The 25,513-nt window shown below is 42.3% G+C and overlaps 1 protein-coding gene across 3 annotated transcripts in view; it reads left to right on the top strand.

Moving 5' to 3' along the window:
• LOC138481092 (protocadherin-11 X-linked-like) overlaps window positions 1–20,983 on the top strand; it is a 623,638-nt gene extending 602,655 nt beyond the window's left edge. For 2 of the 3 annotated variants that reach the window (XM_069612997.1, XM_069612996.1), the window contains 2 exons: window positions 15,553–15,642; window positions 20,493–20,983. In XM_069612997.1, the coding sequence (XP_069469098.1) occupies window positions 15,553–15,624 (72 nt within the window). In that variant the 3' untranslated portion in view covers window positions 15,625–15,642; window positions 20,493–20,983. The remainder of the gene's footprint in view (window positions 1–15,552; window positions 15,643–20,492) is intronic. The other variant, XM_069612998.1, reaches the window with a different exon arrangement.
• Window positions 20,984–25,513: the final 4,530 nt, after the last annotated feature.

Raw genomic sequence — 25,513 nt, 5'->3', positions numbered from 1 at the left:
GGTAGGTGCACCCACACATGTGAGGTACTGTTTTCATCGGGACACCTGTGGAAACACGTGACGGTAGGCCATGTGTTGTTGGGGGCGCGTTTCGATTTGTGCGTCGAGCGAAATGTGCAGAAAAAGCGTTTTTTTCCCGACATTTCGGACTTTGCAGGGCTGCCTGGGTAATAAATTCTGGGGCGATGTGTACAAATCATACCTCTGTGGATTCCCACGGGTGTCCTCTTTTCGGAAATGCATGGGGTTCCCTGTTTTCCTCAGTGGCTTGGACACCCGAGGCCCATATCTGTACGTTGTGCCGGTCGGCAGAATGTCTGAGATTTCGCTCTGAAAACAGACTTGGGGTTACTTGTGTTTTAGGCTTTCCCCTTGGTGGCCAGGTAGGTGCACCCACACATGTGGGGTATCGTTTTCATCGGGACACCTGTGGGAACGCGGGACGGTAGGCCATGTGTTGTTGGGGGCATGTTTTGATGGGTGCGTCGAGCGAAATGTGCGGAAAAAGCATTTTTTTCCCCACATTTCGGATTTTGCAGGGCTGTCTGGGTAATAAATTCTGGGGCGATGTGCGCAAATCGTACCTCTGCGGATTCCCACGGGTGTCCTCTTTTCGGAAATGCATGGGGTTCCCTGTTTTCCTCGGTGGCTTGGACACCCGAGGCCCATATCTGTACGTTGTGCCGGTCGGCAGAATGTCTGAGATTTCCCTCTGAAAACAGACTTGGGGTTACTTGTGTTTTATGCTTTCCCCTTGGCGGCCAGGTAGGTGCACCCACACATGTGAGGTACGGTTTTCATCGGGACACCTGTGGGAACGCGTGACGGTAGGCCATGTGTTGTTGGGGGTGTGTTTCGATGGGTGCGTCGAGCGAAATGTGTGGAAAAAGTGTTTTTTTCCCCACATTTCGGACTTTGCGGGGCTGTCTGGGTAATAAAATCTGGGGCGATGTGCGCAAATCATACCTCTGTGGATTCCCACGGTTGTCCTCTTTTCAGAAATGCATGGGGTTCCCCGTTTTCCTCAGTGGCTTGGACACCCGAGGCCCATATCTGAACGTTGTGCCGGTCGGCAGAATGTCTGAGATTTCGCTCTGAAAACAGACTTGGGTTTACTTGTGTTTTAGGCTTTCCCCTTGGCGGCCAGGTAGGTGCACCCACACATGCGAGGTACCGTTTTCATCGGGACACCTGTGGGAATGCGTGACGGTAGGCCATGTGTTGTTGGGGGCGTGTTTCGATGGGTGCCTCGAGCAAAATGTGCGTAAAAAGCGTTTTTTTCCCCACATTTCAGAATTTGCAGGGCTGTCTGGGTAATAAAATCTGGGGCGATGTGCGCAAATCATACCTCTGCAGATTCCCACGAGTGTCCTCTTTTCGGAAATGCATGGGGTTCCCTGTTTTCCTCGGTGGCTTGGACACCCGAGGCCCATATCTGTACGTTGTGCCGGTCGGCAGAATGTCTGAGATTTCGCTCTGAAAACAGACTTGGGGTTACTTGTGTTTTAGGCTTTCCCCTTGGCGGCCAGGTAGGTGCACCCACACATGTGAGGTACCGTTTTCATCAGGACACCTGTGGGAACGCGTGACGGTAGGCCATGTGTTGTTGGGGGCGTGTTTTTATGGGTGCGTCGAGTGAAATGGGCAGAAAAAGTGTTTTTTTCCCGACATTTCGGACTTTGCGGGGCTGTCTGGGTAAAAAATTCTGGGGCGATGTGCACAAATCATACCTCTGCGTATTCCCACGAGTGTCCTCTTTTCGGAAATGCATGGGGTTCCCTGTTTTCCTCGGTGGCTTGGACACCCGAGGCCCATATCTGTACGTTGTGCCGGTCGGCAGAATGTCTGAGATTTTGCTCTGAAAACAGACTTGGGGTTACTTGTGTTTTAGGCTTTCCCCTTGGCGGCAGGGTAGGTGCACCCACACATGTGAGGTGCCGTTTTCATCGGGACACCTATGGGAACGTGTGACGGTAGGCCATGTGTTGTTGGGGGCGTGTTTCGATGGGTACGTCGAGCGAAATGTGCAGAAAAAGCGTTTCTTTCCCCACATTTCGGACTTTGCGTGGCTGTCTGGGTAATAAAATCTGGGGCAATGTGCGCAAATCATACCTCTGCAGATTCCCACGGGTGTCCTCTTTTCAGAAATGCATGGGTTCCCTGTTTTCCTCAGTGGCTTGGACACCCGAGGCCCATATCTGTACGTTGTGCCGGTCGCCAGAATGTCTGAGATTTTGCTCTGAAAACAGACTTGGGGTTACTTGTGTTTTAGGCTTTCCGCTTGGTCATTGTTCCATTTCATCGTGAACAGATGAGTTTCGGCCATATAGCTCATGGATTAGTCTACTATTGCAACTGAAGTGGAATTGTCTGCAATGTATTATATGTCTACTTTTGCATTCCACAAAAAGGGCGATCATTGATGTACTTGGATGCTTCATCTCTTTTAATGTTTTATGTGTTTTTAGGAGATTTGCCTTTTGCACTATGTCTATCAGAAGATCTCAAGCTATTTAATATTCCTTTTTTACAAACTGGTCTAGGGAAGCCAAGTTATGGTAAGATAAGCAACCATAACTCGCGCCACAAGTGTGCACTGCAAGGACTAACACTCATGACATCAAAAATGCAATATACAGTGGCAACCGCAGCCCAGAAAAGCAGACACAATACTTCTTCCCCTGGCACTGGCATTTTTGCAGCACTCCCTCATTGGGTGCTGTCAAATTTTCAAACACACATGCAGCAATTACATACAAAACCTCTGCATTGCACACTATCATTTCTGTACACCACTCCATATTTACAGTTAAACACTCTCAGTGCATGTTCCATTTGATTCTAAAGCCCCTCCACCATACACATCTGCTAAAGAATGCACGATTGCAGCATCCACAAAGATCCTGAGGCGCACCCAGCACACCATTGAACATGCACACAACAGTGCAGCACTTGCCCACACCCACTATACCCTCTTCTATACTGACATTACATAAACACTGCACCCTGTGCCCACACTGCACAATTTCTCACTGCACCATCTCCTGCCATAAACCAAATACTGTAGCATGTTGCAACTATCACCACAACCACGCACAAGACATGCTTTTCAACTCACTTGTGCTGCTATAGCACGTCTACAATGTGCTCCACACCCATTCTCCAAAGATCACCCCCCTGTACCTGATGCACTGTCAAACCTGCATTGCTGCCATGGGTGTGCTCCTTGCACACATTCTTCACACTGTAATGTATCTATGCATGTCAGCATGTCACCAACTACCACTATGCACATACGCACCACTGGGACCAGCGATCCTAACCAACATCTGAACCTCAAAGGAGCTATACAGTATAAAATGCAACAGTTACCTTAATCTACAAACATTACACTGTCTCAGGCACCCCTACGCCATTTCATTCACATAATATGGTTTTACCCACTTCCACTCAGAAAGTATTGTGTCACTGCCGACCTAACCACACAATGTTCACATCATTGCCCCTGCTCCAAGCACTCTGCACACAGCACACTGTCCAAACACATATAAGCTGCACTTCAACAATACCATCTTTCATATTGACAGTACGCAAACACTGCACCCAGTGGCCACACTGCGTGACTTTTCACTACACCATCTCCAACCACACATGAACAACTTGACGATGTTCTAACAGTGACCTGCAAAACCAAACATACACACATGGCAGCTCTCTTCTGCTGCTCTATTGTGTCTAAAATGTGTTCCACAACCATTCTGTACAAGTCACCACCCTCTAACCGATGCAGAGTAAAACATGCATCACTGCTGTGGGTGTGCTCAAGCCCTTTGGCCACACACCCAATTTCACCATCTACGACAATCCACATACACACCACTGCCACCAGCACTCCTACCCAATCTGCAAAACACCACGGAGCAATGTACCAATAAATTGCAACAGTTACCATAATGGAGAAAGAAAAACACTGTCCCCTGCAACCATGTGCTCTTTCATTCACATAATATGGGCATCCCCATTCACAAAGTACTGTGTCACTGGTAACCTACCCACATACTGTTCGCAACATTGACCCTACTCCAACCAATGTGCACACAGCACACTATGCAAGCAGCACCCTCCACCGGACGCTGAGTCAGACATACATTGCTGAGGTGGGTGTGCTGAAGCCCTAGGCTCTTGAGTGCATGCTCTATGGCCTACAGCCTTCGGCCATACACCCAGTAGTCTAATCCTTCAACAGACCCATCGCTACTTTGTGCACCCATGCATGCCAACATGTGCTCAACTAGTACAATCCCTCCACAGAGCACATTCACCAGCGCTCCCACCCAACCTATGTCATGTGCAATTCACTTCCCTTATTAAAGTCACCTGCCACCACTCGCCACTGATAGAGGTTGCCACAAACAGGTCATGGCACAAGCTATCGGGGCGCTACGACAGCTGCCTCCAATCACCACACAAAGAAGTCTCCTGTCTAGGTACCCGCGAAGTGGCGCAATACGCACGAATACTGCAGGCATTCCTCCGACTTCTTCCACCTATTTACATACGTCACAAGAACCACTTCTCACTCACCCCAAACTTCCCCTTCCTTCTTGCTGCCAACATATCGCGTACGGTATATTTTCCAGCCCCTTCCGGCGGTGCACTGTCCTCCGATACACCATGGCGACATTAGCCAAAACATTTTTATGCACAGCACGCTTCCCTCCAGCCAACCACCGGACGCATCCTAAGTTCTCCAACAGCAAGCGTTCTGCGAGCCAATGAGACTTCGGCCCGTGGAGAGAACAGGAAAATGGGTTCGCGGAGCGGACCCAGATATCAATACATTTTTGGGACGTACATTTCTGTTCTTTACAACACAAGTACTGATCGGATTCCCACCAAACACAGAAAAGCAAGCCTTCTGACCAAATACCCGCTCCTGCCGCATATTTGGTGCAAATTCACCCAGTTGTTCGGGCTGTAGCCGCTCGCAGAGTTTTTCCCCTTTCAGTCTATGGAAAACATTTTAGGAACCCCCTATAACTTTGCTGCCCTAAACGAAACCTCACCCAACTTAGGTAATATATTCAGAGCCAGCCATAATCTCCTTTAGCAAAGTTTGGGGAGGATTCTTCCAGGGGGAGCAAAGTTATAAGCCGCCAAAAAAGTGGTCTTCCTATGAGTTTAGCAATTTAACCATAACTGCACGGCTTCTACCGCAGGACATGTAATGTATTTATTTTTTAATTGAAAAAACTATAGTTAAGGGACAGATAAGGTGGTCAGACTTAACACAACAAAACCCGTGCAATTCAGCAGATGTGGTAAGTGATGATCATCTTAACTTGGGGCTAGCCTTTTGATGATCCCTAAGATTTAATGATGTGTTTTTATTGAGTGCTTATGCCTAAGCACTTTACACAGAACAAAGATACATACAATATCACCCAAATTGAGTTGGTACTCATTTTCAATGTCGGAAGTATAAAAAAACTGAGTTGGCCTCGCTGGAATTAGAAACCTGATACCTGTAAATCACACACAGATAACAACTGCAAGTGCTCAATCCACAGAGCTTTCTTGCCGGACTCTAATTTTGTTTGTCATTGTGAATCCCATCTGTTATGTATGTGTATATGTTCATGGGCTTTGCAACAGGGGGCAAACTCAATTAAGATGATCATAACTTCACACATCCACTGACAATGGCAACTGTACCTGTTCCAGATATAGGTTTCCTTGGGGCCCACTAGTCTTTGGCCGAGGCCAATGAACAGAAATTTACACCATGCCCACTGTACATTGTAATATGCTAACCCTCTAGGTTTCTTTCAAGCCCAATCAACATGGCCTTCAGCAGGGTTCTCTGTACATGTTGCACCTATATGTTTCCTTGTGGGCCACTAGACATGGCATTTGGCCCTGGCCAGGGAGCACAGCCTTTGGCCATGCCCACTCTACATTTTAATACACTAGGTTTCATTCAAGCCCACTCTTCCTGGCCTTGGCCACTTCACATATTGCACCAATAGGTTTATTTGGGACCACTGACCAGGGCGACTGCCACAAAGACCCATTTGCCTCTGCCTAGCAGATGTCATCACAACATTTATTGTTTTCTTAGTTTTCATTCCCCTCAAAATTACTGCAGTAATCTTGTGCTATTTATCTTGATAACGCTTGAATTTTTTTTTAATTCCTCACTGGACCTCCTCAATTGCCACCTTCCTTTTACTTAAGTCCCCCAACCAACCTCAGTTGATTTGTACCTGACTGGCTCCATGCCCATTACTCCCTTTCTTCGTTTGACTCATTTTAATTTTGAGAGAGTCTTACGTTATTACCATTGTAATCTCGAAAGATGCCCCAGTACTCCCCTGATAATGCAAAGATTTCTGAAATGTAGCTGGCTTTGCAGACCACACCCAACTTTACATGATGTCCTCTTTCTTCCTCCCCACCTCTAGCCTGATGTGATTTCAAACATTTACATTTTCCAAATACCTTTTTGTGCACTTTCTGTTTTCACATTCCTGAATATTACTGCTCAAATTGAACACAAAAAATGGGTGTCTTTTCATTTTTTGAAAAGTCTCTCTGCTGTAAAGCACCATTGGACACATATCTATATTTGTGGGAGAATGGGTCACCCCACTCCCAGTCAAATGTTTTAAACACAACTGAACGGAATAACCAAAACCTCTTCCGGAAATTAAGTCAACGCTTTGTGCCCAAGTTATGTCTTACTTGGTCCAATTCCTTCCAGCTGCTTGATAAAAATTGGACTTTTCTTCTATGAGAAAATGAGTAGGCCAAAAACAACGTCTTCTTTTGCTTTCGTGTTAACCTTTTCATGTTTTTACGAACCATGATTTCCAGTCTGGGTGGGGTGGGGGGTTGCATGACACACATTTTCTTTGTAAAATATCAGCCAAATCCATCATAAATGTCAAAGGTTATTAGCAATAGCATTTGTGCATCTCCTGTGGCTCATGTCACTCATCTTAACTATCATAGGGCAACCATCTGATGGAAAAGAAACACACGATTAATCCCATGATTAATACCCACAAAATAACAGCTCTGGGCAAACTTCCTTGTGAAAACCTGATATGGCAGTTGAGGTTTTGGGGATGTCAAAGACAGAAATATGGCCGGAAACCTTGCAAGAAGCAGGCACTAAAGGTCATTCAAACAAGCTTCCGAGTCCTGGTAGCAAGGAGCTGATCTTTGTGTTTTTAACAAAGCAGTGAAACTGACACGATGGAAGCTGCAGCGATGTTCCTTTTGAAGCCAGAATGCATGTTACTGCTGCAGGGTGATTTGATACGTTAATGCCAAGTGATTGGACACTAGCCTGAGGGCATCAGCAAGATAACACCTATTTAAAATGCTAAGGGTCGTTTTACCACTCCCCTTGAAGAGTTTGGACTCCCTTCTGCTTTTTCCCCAAAACATTGTAAGGTTAAAATGTTATATGCAGGATGCTTACCAAGGCAGAGGCAGTGGCTTCATGTGCAGTAGTATTTTGGGAGCTGGTAACCTATCTTTGTCCACACAGGTTGTTGAGGAAAGGATGTGTGGTCCTTTTGGAACGCTTCTCTTTAATCTCATTTCAAAGATCTTTGAAAAATATCAGCAACAAACATCATTCTAATTAGAATTCTAAGTTAGCAAAGAGCAAGATTCCCTGACGAATCTACCACTAGTGTGATGCAGGCCAAGGTAGATGACTCCAGATTGGCTCCATATTCTTTCGTTTCCAAACATATTTAACCATAACACAAACAGGATGGCTAATCAGAACACGGGCATTAAGATCATCGAGCTGTACAATCCCATTAATCGCTAGGCAGAAACGCAATAGGAATAGGAACACAGAGATGGCAATGCACCCAAACGTACAACATAGCAGAGATTTGTATATATTAGTGAATTATTTTCTGAAAAAACACATTTCTGATTTTACTTTTGTATACAGGATTTATACTGTGTATTGTTTATTCTGGTAGTCATGGTGTGTTTTTTTTTTAGCTTTCTTGAATTGAATTACACTACTTCACTTAATTACACATTTAGATAAATCAAAAGTATCACAAAAGCGCATGAGGGATTGGAGCAGGTTTAACACACTTTCTGTGTCAGACACATATTGGATTAGAAAACGGTTCATGCATCGATAAATGGCGAGCATAACAAACCCCATATTGTATCACCTGCTCAAACGACACCCGTTGTTATTATTTGTGCACTGGCTGCTTCTTGTTGTGGCGGTTTGGCACCCATGTCCAACCTACAATATGTTCAATATTGAGAGCATGCACCAGATTGAGAGGTGAATGACCCCTATGTATAAGTTACATTGTGGAATGTTTTGCTTTTGGAAGAACATCATCACATTGCATATTATAGACAGGATCCACCTTCCCCTACACCACAAACAGAACTGTGTTATGTTTGTGCAGAAGATAAAGTTAACTGTAATATGTCCACAGGACCCAGCGCATTGTGTAATGCATTACAGATATGTAATGCAGGTGCGATGAGTCATTTAGCTACTTCCAAATAGTATGGCTGTAATGCACCAGAGTTCACGAGAGTACAGTGAGTGCCGACCCTGATAGATGGATTTGCAGATAAGTCAAATGAATATATCGATATGCAGTGTAGTGATCTATTCAGTATGATGGTTCAAGTCATGAATCACAATATCATTCATCATGATACAGATCTGTTTGTATTGACAGTTAATTATATTTATTGTATAGTATGTGATGTACTGATTTTAATTGATGTTTTTTCACATACCTTTGCACACAATTCCCTGCACGCTTCAAGTAAAGTGACTTAATAATTCCAGGTTCATATTATTTACATGTGTGCTGACCACTACACATGAAAAGCCACATTATAATGTTTAAAAACTGGTGTCATCAATGAAATGTGAAGCAACTCAAGATCTGTTTAAGCAAGTAGTCTGGGTGACAACACACACAACTGGCAATTAAAAAATGATGTTTCAAATCAGATAAAAACATTCTTTCAATGCAATCCCTCACATTCTGTCTCACACATATTTTCCTTTGTCTTCCCCTTTGGTAGCAAGGACCAAGAAGAAGTCTTGTTCATACAATGTTTTAGATGATCAGTCTATTAAAATACCCCAGAAGAAAATACAATAAATTATACCAATATTTAAACCAAGTTATACAAATAGCCAATTATATTATCTGATTATCATTAATGACTTTGGATTACATTGATAAAGGGTGCTCAAGAAAATGTGTTTTAAGTGTTAGATACAAATTCAGTGATTTCCTAGAGGAGTGAGGTTAGTAAATGGATGAGTAAATGAGTAAGTACTTTGAAGAATTAGATAAAGTCTCACTTAATTTCCCCATACCACATTTTCAGCAAACTTCAGGCCAAAAGCATTTTCTGGGATTGGTCCATGTGGCACTGCTGATATTTGACATCCTAGATGGGAGCCATACGCCAACACTGTCACACGCATTTGATGAAACCGTTTTGGCAGTCTAGTAGTTGGAGGATGATAGGCTCAGAGCCCTATTATTTTTGGCTCCTGGGTGACTCAAGCGCATCGCAACACTGTGAATTCTGCCACCAAGGATGCTGTGTTTCTTGCCTGTGTTTCCTGTCCTGGTTGCCTTGGTTGTTTCCTCAACCCACCCTGCTCCTCGCCTCTGCTTCCTAGACCTTCATTCCTGCTACATTTCTCTTCTGCTGCCTTCCTCTGCCATAGTCTGTATAATTAAATCTACTTACTGACAGCCTGTGCTCAGGTCCTGTGGCTGGCAATTTCCACACACCAGCTGGGATTCCCTGATTTACTTTTGCCAGATATCTGGATCTGTGGTCACCTGTACACTGATACTTGCCTGGACATCTAAACCTTCGAACGACCATCAGAAGAGGTTGTTTTCCCTTACTTAGGGTTTCCCGTCATATTGGAATGAATCCCCATGTGTCATCCTGGTGTTTGGTTGAAACACCTATCAGAGGGTGCAGTGGCTGCTGACCAGTGTGCTCCGTATCTCTTCACATCCCATCTGTCGCAAAGAAGCAAGTAAAGGCCAATATCTGATAAGATTTGCCGCTCCTGCTCAAGTTCAAAGGTCGCCGGTATCCTGTTTGAAAATTGCTGTGACAGAAAATTCACTGCAGACAGAGAATCCATTTAAAACAGCACCGTGTATCTGAAACCATAACAATTATGATGAACTACCCATCTGGTGGAAGGGTCATTTGAAATATTAAGACAAATGTGTGTTTTGGTATGGTGACTGGTAATTCACAACATTATTAAATCCACATCTGATTTGTATCACCCACATCTACATTGTGAGCACAGTCCAGCAATAGACAGGTTATGCTGATTCAAGTTAGGCTGACTGTCTATGCTCAGCCAGCAAGTCAATGGCAGGAAGACTGTGGGCCTGATTCTGTTCTCGTGATGAAAAGTGTGTGGAAACACAACATTTCCCCCTCCATTTTCCAGCGCTATCATTCTGAGGTAGGTTGAAATATTGGAGGGGGGATGTTAAGCTTTACAGCAGCAAAAGCTGCTAAAATCACATGTTGTGGGGGAAAACATGTGCTCCAGTGATATTGCAAGCACTTCTTACTAGACTGACACATTTCTAGTTTAAAATGTTTTGTTAAACTTTCATTAAACTAAAAAAGTGGTGCTGCAGTCTAAGAAATTGATTGTTTATAAAGGGAAAACGTGTGCAGTGGAATTTAGCAGCACCTCAAAGGTACACTAGTTGTACTCCTTTTTCTGTTATGCTTAACCATTGCAGCTGGCAGGATAATCGTCTCCATGTGTCTGCCCTGCATTTCTGATAGTTGCTAGGCCTGTTGTCAAGGCATATATCAGGCACATGCAGAAGCCAAAGCATTTATGTCCCTGCTCCACATTCTTTCTTCATCAGAATATGGTGTTTGCAAGTAAAGTGTTCCTCCTTCATGGAGGAACACTTTCCTACATTTGCATGCACCTCAGAATCGGCCCCTGGGTCTCATTTGATCCCTTGGGTGGTTGGATAATACCTCTCAAGCCCAGAAATCTCCAAGCAGCAGCCTCTTGGGAACCAAGCTTAAAGGGCGTATACCAACAAAAAAAAATTAATTTGAAGCCGCAGGCTTAGAAAGGAAAAGGGGTTAGGACATTCAGAAAAAGCCATTTTCTATGGGAGTTTCTCTCCTTCCTGCCTGTCACATTTCTTGCAAAATAAAGCACATTGGGCATGATGCTGAAGGCAAGACTCATGTGTTACCTTACCACATGTGTTGACCTCTTTCCTTTCAAATCGACCCTCCCAGGTCCAACTGGGGTCCTTCCTCTCTGACATCTTTTTCTCCACCTGTGGTGTCCCCCAGGGATCTAATCTCTCTCCCTGGCTGTTCAACCAGTATCTGGCACTCCTTGCCCACCGCATCGCCGCTCTTTGCCCTAATTTCCAGTGCTATGCGGACGATACCCAGCTCATTTTCAGGCTACCCTCAGCCTCCCCCTCTCCTTCCCTCATCTCTGACTGTCTGTCTGCTATCCAAGAATGGTGTGCCGCCAATGACCTCTGCCTTAATGCCAGTAAGACTGAGATTCTACTCATCGGTACTCCCACTCCCTCCTTCCCTGTAGCTCTCTGGCCTGCCTCCCTTGGCCCCCTCCCTGCTCCTACCTGCAAGGCAAAAAACCTTGGGGTCATCTTCGACTCCACACTCTCCTTCTCTCCTCATATTTCTGACGTCGCCAAGAGGTCATACTACCACTGCACCTCCTCAGAGGTATTCTTCCCTTCCTCTCCTTCCCCCAGAAGCTCACTGTCTCCGGAGCCCTGGTTCTCTCGAAGCTGGACTACTGCAACAGCCTCTATCTTAATCTGCCTGCCTCCACTCTCCGCCCTCTGCAACTCATCCAGAACAGAACTGCGAGACTTGTCCTTGGCCTCAAGCCCAGGGACCGTATCTCTCCAGGACTGAAATCTCTACACTGGCTCCCAGTGGCTGGCTGCGAGGATAAAGTTCAAAACCCTCTGCATTGTCCACAAGGCCTTCTGGGGCCTGGGTCCTAAATACCTTCAACTCTCTCTTCCCAAATATCTTCCTTCCCGAGCCCTTCGCTCATCCGCCTCCAACTCCCTCAGGGTTAGCCGCTTCTCGAAGCAACGAGCTGGGGGTAGATCTCTCTCCGCGGCAGGGGCCTCCCTCTGGAACAGCCTTCCTGCCTCCCTGAAACTTGAGGAGAACCATCTCCGGTTCCGGAAGCACCTCAAAACCTTCCTCTTTGCTTCTGCTTTCCCCCTCCCTCTCCCCTGCTGAGCGGATAATTAATTTTCACTGAAGCTGCACTGATCCTGCAATTGGACCACTCTAAACGGCCTCGGTCCTGGGCCCTGCCACTCTCCACTTGCACTGATGCCCTGGAACCCCTTTGCACTGCGGGTCTGTCTCTGTATCCCTACAGCCCCCCCTCTCCCAGGACTTGTTCTGCACTTACCTCACACTTGCCACCAGCTGGCCCTATTTATTTATTTATTACGTACGCCTCTTACCTTGTACTGCACTTCCCCCCCTCCCCTTCCCCTTGCACTTTTCCCCTCCCCTACCCCTGCACTTGCGCGATCTGAATGACACCTGGCCTAGTAGGATCGTTTTCTGTCTCCCCTTGTACCCCCCTCCCTGCCTCGTCGCGCCTTGAAACACTTGTGTATAGGCGCGTTACAAATACCATATCATATCATATCATATCATATATCATATCATATCATATCATACCAGGGACTCAACTTCTTAAAGCAGCATCCATTCATGAGTGGCCTTTTGCCTTTAGAAGGAATGGATCCCCTTACCCTTCCTTGATTCAATGGTGTAAGCTTAAAACAGAAGAATTTCTTTGGAACCTGTTGGGGAGAGGTGGCCTTTACAAAGCCATCTGACTAAGGTGAAGATAAGTAATTTGTTGTAGAAAGGTTGAGGAAAGATCTACTTCCTACCCATAGCCTTGGCAAATTGGGGGTGACCTACTATTGGAACAAGAATTGCACTCTCTGCCAGATGAACCAGTACCTATGCTCTTCACAGCAGGTGAAGGACGTCTGTAGGTGCCAGCTAGCCTCCCCAGTGTTTGATTGTGACTTCAGGAGAAGCCAAGCATCTGGATTCCTGCATTCTATAGCTTTGAACTCTTCTGGCAAATTAGCCAAACACGTTTGAACATCTTTGTACATCAGTACCTGCCTTGATGCTTTTGGGGCTTCTTTGAATTTCTTTGGAATGCTGATGCTGCATTCGACAAACTGGATTGACCCCAAATCATACCTGAGGAGGAGGTCACTGGTTTGGCTCAAACACCCGCTTGCCACTGCGGATGATTTTTAACCACTACCTCTTCAAACAATGCATCAAACTGAAGTTCACAGAATCAAGCCTCACCAGGCCTTTACTTGAACCACAGATAGCATTGTGTCACTCTCCAAATCGGCACAGTTTTATACTTCATCTTGGACATGGTAAACCTTCGTACTTTCCCTGCTTATCTCAATGAAATGCATCTCTCGAACATCACCTTTGAACGGCAGAGAGCTCAGCTTTAAATGAACCCTACACTTCTCTTGTAAGCACAACCCACTGCATCCAAATCCGGTTTGACCATAAACAACAGCATCCCAATGACTGGCTGGACACAGTAGAACCACTACAGAACATATGTAGGTACCTTTGAAACGTCCAACCCGCATTGTCCAATTTGTGGGAACCTAGACACTGATAAACCACCCATTTCCACATTTTGCTTTAAAATAAATAGTTATAGTTTCAATTGACATGTTTGCAATTTCATGACCTTCACTCCTGCTAAATTATGCAAAGGGCTTGCTCCATTTACATAATGCATATTATTTTTATTGCATAGTGATGGGTATTTCTAGTTTAGTTATATTGCATACTTGTGTGTTTAATTTACATATTTATATTGTGTAGACCCTTGATTGGACATTCCTTTACTTTCCAGTATTGTACAATTTCGTTTTAGGGTATCACTGTTTTCACGTTACCCCTAAAGGCAGAGGAGGTATATCTATTCATTGTGCCTGTTTCACCTTTACAATTGGGATCACAGTTGGTTTGTTGTACTATGAGGGCCGAGTAGGCAGTTTAGCCACTATTCATCCTTGAATTCCTGCAGAGCAGTAGTTATTTTGCTGCAACATGGACCAAGCTCCAATAGTTAGTTAAGGGCTTTACAGGGAGCCATTTATTGTAGCCTGGAAGTCATATACATAAAACCTTATTCCAGAAAGCAGGATGTGATGGGAGCATATGGGGTACCGATGAACATGAAAAGTACTACATCACAGCCCACTGCATGTATTCAGTATACTCCATGCACAATAATTTCATAAATACACAGTTTTTATAACATTTTTGGCATTTTCGAAACGTCAGGTACAGGGCGGGAAATTGCTCTACACAGAATTACATGATTTTTACCTACCTAGGTGCTGAACCCGAAATTAATAGGCAAGTTGCTGAGTTCCAAAGTTAGAAAACTAGCCACTATAGCAGGGTTGTCCAACTCCAGGCCTTGAGGGCCTAAGAGCAGGGTTGTCCAACTCCAGGCCCCGAGGGCCTGATCCATATTGGATTTTCAGTATACCTCTCATTAATATTCATGAGCTAAATTTGCATACAATGATTCTAAATGTATGCCAATTTTTCCTCATGAATATTAATGAGAGATATCCTGAAACCCTGTCAGAATCCCGGCCCTCAAGGCCTGGAGTTAGTCAACCCTGCACTAGAGCATGCTAGATTTCCATTCTGCACCAAAAGTATGAATGGCACGAACACACAGCCAGCAATGAACGCTGATCAGCGTTCATTGTTTGAAAATGCAGCCTTGAATCTCTAGAGAAAGGGTCTTGAATTGGTATTCATTATCATGGAACAATAATGTCATTCACTGTGGGTTCTAAAATCAATTAGTCATATATGTTGCCCGAGTCAGAACTCAGAAACTGCTCCAATAACGATGGGAGCTGGTTTCCAGCTGTCAAGCGATCTGGAGTGTTTCTTGCTGCCTTGGAGCAGGTGCATAGGAACAACCTCTGATATTACCTTGTAATAGTGTGGTGAACTATTACATACATGTGCTGATGATGCATTGTAAAAAGTCATGCATGTTTATCATCCCTCCTTCTTTCCATGCTTCTTTCCTACCTTGTATATTCTTTTTTCTCCTACAATGTCTTTACTGTATCAGGTGTGGGATACTGTCTTCTCCCACATATCAATTTGCGATTAATTTCTTTTTGAGAACACTGAGGCTAGCCATTTGTTCATCTGCCCGTGAGGAATGTTTCTAATGTTATTTAGTGTGTCTTTTTTTAGGGTAATTGGGGGGGTATGTCATTTATTTTCAAGCTTGCATGTGTTGTTTTGACGTTTATAATTTGTAGGGTGACTTTGATCCTAAATGACTTCTTAGAGATCTGAGTTGCACTTCACCTTGCTTTCTCCCCTTTGTTCCAGCCCCTACGCTTTCACTGGATTCTTGACACTGCAGCATCAGTTAATGTTGGGCAGCCCACAGCAGTGTCCTGATCACTGTTTGCTGTCTTGGTGAGTTTCCTCCCAATAATGTGGATTTTGTAAGCACGTACAGCTCTGATACAGACACAAATTCTGATTCTGGCATGCCCGCTCGCTAGAATTATTATGCCGCCTCCCACATTGAGGTACCCCGTCGAACAAGATCTTCCAGCCCCTCGACTCCTTGGATTTGTAGACTTTTAAGCTCTGTCCCTATTATTGGTGATCACCCAGGAACTGTGACTGGACTGTTGAGAAGCTTTCAATTTCGAACATTGTGCATATCACTAAAAGAACTACATGGTAGCTTGCATGCTTCCAACCAACATGTCACATGTTTAAAATGCAAATGAAATAATGGTGGAGATTAATGATTGGAGATGGTCTTGGTTAGATTACTTTCGTAATCCCTGTGAGTTTAATTTATGGGATACTTTTTTAAATTGTATTTGTATTAAAGATGTTTAAATAAAATATTTTTTCTTTAAAAAAAACAATGTTCGCATAGTTTCCAATATCAAGCAGACCTAAAGCTAGTTGGCTAGCTCTATAATCATGCATTGAAAAATGCAAGCAATTCTGAATAATGGCTTATTTAACTTTTCAGGCAAATTCATGAATTAATAAGAGGTAATGTGGCACAATGCCCTAAAAGGGGTTTTCGATAAGGGGATATTGTTGACGAACTGAGAACAATACAAGTAATTGAAAACAATCAACTTAGTCAATATACAATTTGTAATCAATGTATAGAACCAAACGAATCTCCGCACAACCTACATGGACCCCAGCGTATGGATGCAGACATTAAAATGAATTAAAATGCACAAACAGTAGCAAAACATGCACGTTTTCATTTACTTAATTTACAGATCAGAAAATACAATATACACGATAGCACTGAATCACAGAGGGTGAGTGCTATTGTTTTGGAGTGCAATGACCCTATGTGGGTCCACCTCTTCTACTCCGTTTTGAATACAATAATTCCATCGACATTCATGTTGTGGTGGTGTAGAGCGACGTCACTGTCCAATAACAGCTGAGTTCATTGCTCCCTCGATGCCTTTCACTACATTAATTCCCAAAGCGTTTTTCTAAAAAAATCCCTGTAAATCAGGCCTTACCTACCCACTGTGACACTGTGGCATGTGCGGCGTATGAATGCAACATAAAGTTGGCAATGCAAATTCTGCCTGTTTCACTTTCCGCTCATAAATCCCTTTGCAGCTGCACACATATTTATTTCATGTTTGCATTACAATTTATAACGGTAACCTGACCATATAGGGGCGATTATATAGAAACTTTTGTCCAGAATGGCTGCACAGACATATATCCTGCAAGCCTCCCAAAGCGAGAATATGCAGAATGCTGCTGTGCCTCTTAACTAGACATATTCATAATATAATAATAATAATAATACTAATTTGAACAATTAGGCCATTATTGTCTAGAAGTGGTTACAACTTTTGAATGTACATGTTTGATGAAATATAACTATTTGCGCCTGTGAACCCTTTGTAAGGCAAAGAGAACTATACTACAAATAAACACATGTGGACAAGATATTATGGCATGGAATTATAATTCTAGCTACCACAATGTACTGATAAGCAAAATATTCCGTTGTGTACTCTTATGCAGAACCTTTGCCAAGTCATACCTATGGTGTGCAGAGTGCAAAACAAGACAGGAATGCTTAACTTGAGATAAATAAGCATTTTGTATACCCCCCGGGATGTGTCCCTGAAATTAAACTCAGCATTATCTATGGAAAACACTGTAAACGTCACTTCCAGTACTATTTATTTTCTGGTTGGCACGTACACGTCAACAAACTGCACTTCCACGTATTTTGGAGTGACAGAGAAGGACTTCAGCGCGCCCATGTGTGTGTGCTGACTTATTTACATAATGGTAATCCGTATTGCAACGAGGAAAGCACGTCCCTGCTCCTCCTACACATCCTGCTCCTCTGCTACCACTGCATGCTGGTTGTAACCCCTGGGAAGTCCCCTGTGTGCAGGGCTCCATTGATTCCAGGCTAGCTTCGCATTGTATAAATCCCGTTCATGTACACACTGATCATAATGCTTATGGCTGCACCCAATCAACAAGTAAACACATGGCAACGCTCCAGCCTGGAGGACAGGTGTGTATCAAGGAACAAAGTCATGTCTCCCAAGAGGCAACAGTCAAATCCTAACATCAATGAGGTGTCCTTGGACCCCTTCAACATTAGCCACATTACTTTGGCTATCAAACATAGAAAAACAGCTGTTGTGTTTCTGTATATTGTGTACAAATACCCCAGCCTCGCCCTGTCAAGGGGTCTAAGCCCTGCACAACCCCATCCACATAATAGTGGTGCTTCAAGACTGATGCAGCAAGACGCACTATTTGCCAGTGTGTCTCTTACATCATTTCCGACGTGCTGATTACACAACATAGATTTCTGAATCAAAGGTCAATGGCTTATTAAGTATTCACTGTTCGACACACAGTGATGTACAAAGCACTGTATGTCATCTTCTACCTGCTGAATCATTATTAAGAGTGATGCTACTAAGACTCAAATTACATGTGGATTAAAGGTGTGATTCATGGAATGTTTAGTGCAGTGCAAAGTAACTTTGCCCTGCCAACCAACACCCCGATTCACAGGGCGTTTGCAAAGTCCGTTTTTACAGTGCAAAGTCACTTTCCACCAGTGCAAAGTCACTTTGTACCGCCCCAAAAATTCCATGAATCAGACCCTAAGAGTGAAGATGTGCAAGCAAGACCTTGACACGTTTTGTGACTCAGTAGACCACATCAGAAGGATCTGGTTTATTCAGACACTTACGTAGCCAGCAACACTTACACAAATGATAGTGCCAAAATAAATTGAGGATCGGTGGCCTGCTTCAGACAACAGTCGGGTTCATGGAAACACATTTAGAAGAGCAAGGTGCATTATGATTTGTGGCAAATGTGTTTTGGATATCAATCTGATCTTACTAAGAAACTATTAGGAAACTACAGGCCAGACAAAGATAGGGGCGGATTAAATCAAGTTCTCTAGGCAGATAAACACAGTGATAACCTTGATTTGTGGTTTTCAGTAATAAAGTTGCTTTGGAAATGGCTGCCAGGTGCCAGGTGGCAACATTTTCCAGAAAAATGCACCCTCATTCAAATCAAAAACTTTCCCCAAATGTTCTAGTTTATAATATAAAATGATACCGCTCCTAGAATATCCAGGGAAAGTATTTTAGGGAACAGGGAAAAGAAATTGGCTACCTAGCGACTTTTTCAAGGCAACATTATCACATGGAACCGATTTGTGCTGGTTTGAGCATGCCAGTTGGACATTGTAGTTAGAGAATAGCGGGTTCAGTAGTAGGGCATGTGTTAGTAACATATCTTGACCCACTCTTTCACCAAAGGGACTTGCTTCAATTCCATGGGACTAGTACCAAGCAAATTAAGACTTCCATATTTGAGATTAAGGCCCTGATTCACAGAGTGTTTTCCTATGGGATTGCACCATTAGAAAATGATTCTGTGGCCCACGTGCTCTTCCTTGGTGAGTGTGGCATTTAGATCACCACAAGGTGTGTTTTCAATTAACGCTCTGCTGAGCGAGTGATTTGGCTAGGCCAGGATCATTTGTGTAAATCATCATGGCTTACCCTAGAAGAATGCTTGTTCAGATGATGACCATCAAGCCCACTGCCAAGTCATCCTGGGGCGAACTGGTTAGGATAGAAAGAACTGGAATGTGCATGCCAGTCTGGACCATCTCACAGCTATTAATGTATGGTCTGAAGACCCCTACGATTGTAGTTTCCACAAGTTATTATACCTATGATCGCAAGGGCCCTCAGTTGACATGTAAAAGAACTGGTGGTTTTCACTCCAATTTCCATATATTTGAGTATTTAAATGTTTACGAGATTTGATTATATCATATATGTATATTCATAGAGATATGTGCTCGTTGTGTCTAAGAGGCACGTGCACTCATGTAATGTTGCCTATCTCCAAATGTAGTGCTTTTTGAGGCATGTGTTTTATTAAGTTTGCTTTGTATTTTGGATATTAGTACGATGGGTTAAATTAATATGCAGTTTGCATTCTCGATTTCCAACAATTAAGTAAGCTCAAGTGCTGGGGCACTGGTTTTTGTGCCAATGTCTGAAAAGGGGGTGGAACTGAGGTTGAGTGTATATGAACACAATCCCCTGAAGGAAAAAGGGATAAAAGGGACCATAAAGATGGCTCACTAAGGGAAGTGCTGACTATGGATAGGAATCTCCTGGGCAATGTCCCAACCCGCCTTGCCCGAGCTCAGCTGTCTGCGTGTATTCGGGTGAGCACACTCTCAATCAATGAGGGATAGTTTGAATGCCATTGTGAGTGCGGGTGCCGGCACGTAGTATGCTTAATGTTCTGGGAGTAAATGACCTTCTCTTGGGGTGTTAACTCCCAGAGTTATGCTCCCACTGGGTTGTCTCTGCTGGAAGGCTCATAAACCATACAACTGTACATTTATGGCAAGATCAGACTGATATCCACATGGCACCTGACAACGATAAGTGAAGTCTGAAGTCACTTGCAGATTCAGAGAATTGTTTCCATTAACCTAAACAATATGTATGAACTATTTAGCAACGTGTCAGGCCCAATGTATGTTTTCAGATGACCTGTTTCCACAATTAGACCTTTCTTATAGAAACACTTGTGCCCTGTTGACATCTTCTTATACCATGCACTGTTGTTGATGTGACCTAGTTGTCTAGTCGAAGTTTGGCAAATACAAATTGAAATGTAATGTATTTTTTAGAAATAATGCAGGAAAGGGTTTTTTCTCATGCTGTTTCTCTGTTTGCCAGCTCTGAGAACGTCATCCCGCATCTGATGTCACGTACAGAGGTCGTTTGTGTGCACAATGATGTTAAGCCAGCAAACTTGGAAACAAGGAAACAGCACGAGAAACCCCAAGTGCTGCTGACACTGACTGACGAAGACTTTCACCATCTGATCGCCGGGAAGTTTTGGAAGTGATGCTGGACAATTCAAGATGCCCTACTGTAAGGTATCCAGGGCAAGATTGCTTTTTTTTCCCTTCTCTTAATAAAGGACAAAGACACTTTGGTACTTGTGCTTCTGTGTTGAAGAACATGCAACGTAACAAGTAACAGTTCCCATCATCCCTCCAGGGAACTTTTACGAAATAATCTATTGTTTTTATACTGCTTGTAATCATCTCCTTTCTGTTTCATGGTTTGTATTATTATTTATTTCCATTATGTAAATCGTTTTTCTTAATTTCCCCTTTCACCCTGATATGGTGGCAATAAAATGTATTCAAAGATTTTCAGAAGATTGGATTATTCTGCATTTTGTAAAAAAAATAATATATATATATATATATATTTACATATATATATATATTTATATATATTATATATTTGTTTTCGTCATTGTTCGAAGAACCATCTACAGAAGAAGTTTCCCCAAGGTCTCCACTGTCCATCCAGGAAATGTATTCTCCTCTACCAAGATAAAATGGCATTATTTAGCGACTTTTGCTGTATCCTGAAACCCTGCTTCCGGCCATAAAAGAAACAAAAGGATCTCTTCATACATGTAGGCTTGCCTTGATTGTCATTGGAGAAATGTATGCATAATGCTTCTGTACACAATACAGGATGCATATAGTAAGTATACTTGGGGGGCATGTAGTTCTCTTGGAGGCACACATAATACAATCAAATCTACCAAAAACAGTGATTACATTTGGAAAACGTTTAATTACATATAAGGATCTTTCATCCCATTAGACTTTAATTTCATGCAACATATATGAAGTTTCATGTATTGTTACTGCCAGGTCCCATCCTTTGCAGAATTTAAATGTTTTATTGCACTGCACTTTTGCATTATGTTTGCACACACTGTTACACTTTCGAACCATTCTAGAAGTAACAAATAATCAAATTGTTGAACATGTGGGAGCCTTGTACTAGCTTTATGAAAACGTGAGCGCCTTATTGTAGTGGTCTGTAGTTGTGACATCGGTAAAGCCCTGGAACAAGATAAGTGCTACTCTTGCCTAATAGTTGATCACACTGTCATCACAATACCCAATTGCAATGTATTTACAAAACAACATCACTAATCACTTGTATTAAGAGAAATGTGCCACGCTGCTGTAATACTGTATGACACTTTGCCTCTGACGTCACATGACATGCTCCCATCTAACCAATCGCAGAAAAACTGTTCACAGCAAATAGTTGAAACATCAGCAGACATGTATCCAGTTAGTTAGAGAAATCTATTATTTCATGGGATTTTGTATTCGTTCACAGTGTACACTCATTAGTTGACATTGTAAATAGATGTTTCACTCTTTCTTTAGTTACTGGCTGGATAATGCATCGTGAAAGCAGCAGGATTATGCATCATACTGTGCACTCTAGAAGACTTCTTCTTTGAGAGGGGACTATAACAATTGGGTCATATCGCTGAGAGAGGGGACTATTTCAAATGGGTCGTAGCGCTGAGAGGGCCCACAACACAGGATGCATATTGGATGGTTTTATTTCCTCAGAAGAAATGTCAAACCTGTAATACTTATCTGCACCTGGAACATTTCTTACATCCGGTAGCATGGATCATGTACAGAAGGGAATAGGACAAGATGAGTCACCATATGTTATAAGCATCAATGTTTCCGGACCAATATGCATAGTGAATGGTGCAAGTCACCTCAGAGGTCAGCCTCATTCTGCTATATGATCTCAGAACTCCAGGCAGTCTGCAATATGTTTATCAATTAGCTGCAAATACTCTATTCAGATTCTCAAGTACGCTAGCTATTTATTTATTTATTTATTTGTTTATTTATTTATTTATTTATTGTGTGTATTAATAGTGCCCAAGACACAGAGATATCACAGCACTAGATTGTACATTACATTCAGTGCATTAGAGACACACAGTACCAAAATGGTAGCATAAGGTAGTTATCATGCAGACATAGTTTCCATGCAGACATATATTAATACCTGTGATTCTACCAAATGCAAAGATTATTTTACTAATGCATTTGTGTGTATTTATATCATTCAAAGTAGAAATAGCTATGCAATCCTTTGGAATCAGGTCTGCTAAACTTTTTCATAATATTTTAGTGCTACTCTTTGGGTTGAAACTTCTAATCCTGTTAACATCGAACAGCAAAACGAAATCTGCAATTTGGAAAGTCAGCAAATTGAATCTCATTGATGTTTCCAGCGGCCCTTTTGTTTCCATTTTCAGACCGTTGAGTGCTTTTACCAAACACGCGGCCGTCAAGACACAGTGGGTATGTACAATTGCAGAGAAAAAAGTTCCGGGCCTGATTCTGAAAGCGTTATTCAATGGAATGGTCTCATTGAAAAACGTTTTTCTAATGTAAGCCTTACATCTGGACTGACCTGTAGTTAGGAGGGACAGAAGCCTGATTGAAATGATATTCCATATTTAGTTTATTTTGGGAAGGCTCTAAGGTTTGCAGTAAGGTCTGGGGATCAACCCCCCCCCCAAAAAAGATATTATTATTAAAAAGAGGATACAGAATCAGATGAACTCAATCAGGTTTAAAAGTCTACCCCAGGAATGGGAAGAGACTGTGCAGATAATGAATGGTAGCTACTGGAAGGGCTGCAGTCAAATAGATAATGTATGATGGAGCGGGGCACTAGAGTATGAATGGGCAGATGGCCAGGAAACCAGGCAGATGTGAATGCTAGCAGGAGATGTCGGAGGGTCTTGCAAGTCTTTCTCATGCCACACCTTTCCGAATTGGTTAAAGTAGCTAGCAGAAGAAATAGTCAAGGTAAAGAGAACTTTAGCCTTTAGAAAGCACAAAATAGTGTTCACTAATCTGGTGTACAATGATTTGAAATGTTCTATTATCAACTTGAAACAAATTGAATACCTGCCTTAAGATGGTAGAAACACATCTTTTACATAATAACACAATCTATAGTTTACTCAAAGTTTTCAGACTTCAAAGTAAACATCTAACAAATTGAGACATTTAAAAAAAAGAAAAAAAAACTAACTTGTGGATTTATGCAGTTCATGGAAAATGCATTCCATTATCAAATAAGTAGTAGTAGTTTTATTTTGCAGTACAGTCTAAAGCTGGGGGGTCCTTAGATCACATAGATACTGATAATTGTATTGCACAGTCTGCTGTATCAAGGTACATACGCAGGGCACTTCTGTTTGACTGGCAAATGGAGTCGACATTTCCAATAGTAAGGTCAAGAGTCTACTTTCAAACCACCGCTCAGAAACGCTTCTCATGTTGATCACTTCAGAAAACCTACAACCACCTATTCCCAATCCTACATTGATTTTCTGTAACTAATTGGCAGAACACCGTGTATCTTATTTGTAGACCTAAATGATATATGACAAAGATGATCTGCCAAATCCGGAAAGAGATTGCTCAAATTTGAATGATTACTACTTTAGAAATCCTTGTGTGAAATTCTGCTGTCAATAGTGGGGCTGTAGTATTCATTCTTAACACAGAACAGCAGTTGACAGGATAATAAGTGAAATAACATGACAAAATAGAAAAGCATAGCTCAAATAATAGCAAACACCTCTCATGATACACCATTCTAATGTTGTGCAGAAAATTGAATTGGCTTGATAATTTTTTCTCTAATGGCAAATCAGCTTTTTATATATGGTAGTTCAGCCTTCTGTTGCTAGAAATACACACAATAACCAGAAATCAGTGTTAGAGAATATGTCGGGCTAAACAATAATAGTGATTTGAGTCTGTCTAAATATTAATGCAAAAGCCAAATGACCTTCATCTGTGTCAAAGGTTTCAATAATCACATTGCACGTCTTAAAGTTGGTTTATAGTCCCACATTTTGGTACTCCTGGTCACTAACCGAACATAATATAATAGGGTCATTTGTAATTCCATCAATTCTATATGTTTCTTTCCGTTAATAGAACTGCCTATTCATGGTAGAATACTAGAACAAGGAAAGATGGGCAGTAGATGAAAAAAAGTGATAAGTGGGGGGGAGGAATCATCATTCTTGTGGCATAGGGACTTATAAGCTTTCCAAATTGTACCTGTACACTGAGATTTTTCAGTTACCATATAGGTCTATCTTGGTGTGCTAAATAGAATGTTACATATTTAGATTTCTGCAATTGCTAAAAGTGAGCTACTGTAAATTTGGTATCCAGTTAAAAAGTCGAAAACATTTGGTCGAATGCAAAAATGTAAAAAAAAAAGTCAATTTTTTTTCAAATGTGTTTTTTTTATTGGTATGTTTTTTGGGGGTTTAGCTAGTAGAAATACATTGTAAATAAAAGAAAACAACGTGGGTTTGGGGGGAACACCCCCCCATTAATAAAAACAAAAAACACATTCAATTTTTTTTTCAACATTTCTTTTCTGGACATTTTTGCATTCAACATATTCACTATAAACCTGTATATTTACCAAATGAAACATGTCCTCTAGTTATGTCTTGACTAATGCTTTGCAGTCCATTACCCAGTTCTAGAGTACAGCCATTTTGACAGATAATGCCAATGAATAATGAATATGTAGCTCTTTATGCTATTACAAAAAAGGTTTACTTTTTGGGTAAGCAAGCATCATCTCAATTCCCTAAACCACCTCAGACCTAATTCAGATGTTCTGGATTAACACCCCTATCATCTCTAACCAGTATGGCCAGTGGTGAACGATAATGCAATGCATAGTCCAGAACATCTGGAGAGCAAAATATCGCAGACTCCTGCTTGCAATTCTTTGCTAAGAGCAGAATCAAAGTAATCTGGATGTTTTTTTTTCCTCCAAAATGTAAACATACATAG

This window comes from Ambystoma mexicanum, chromosome 5p, assembly GCF_040938575.1.
Source record: "Ambystoma mexicanum isolate Mex_15411 chromosome 5p, UKY_AmexF1_1, whole genome shotgun sequence".
Lineage (NCBI taxonomy): Eukaryota > Metazoa > Chordata > Amphibia > Caudata > Ambystomatidae > Ambystoma > Ambystoma mexicanum.
Note: the sequence above shows the minus strand (reverse complement) of the source record. Positions and strands in the feature narration are given on the sequence as shown.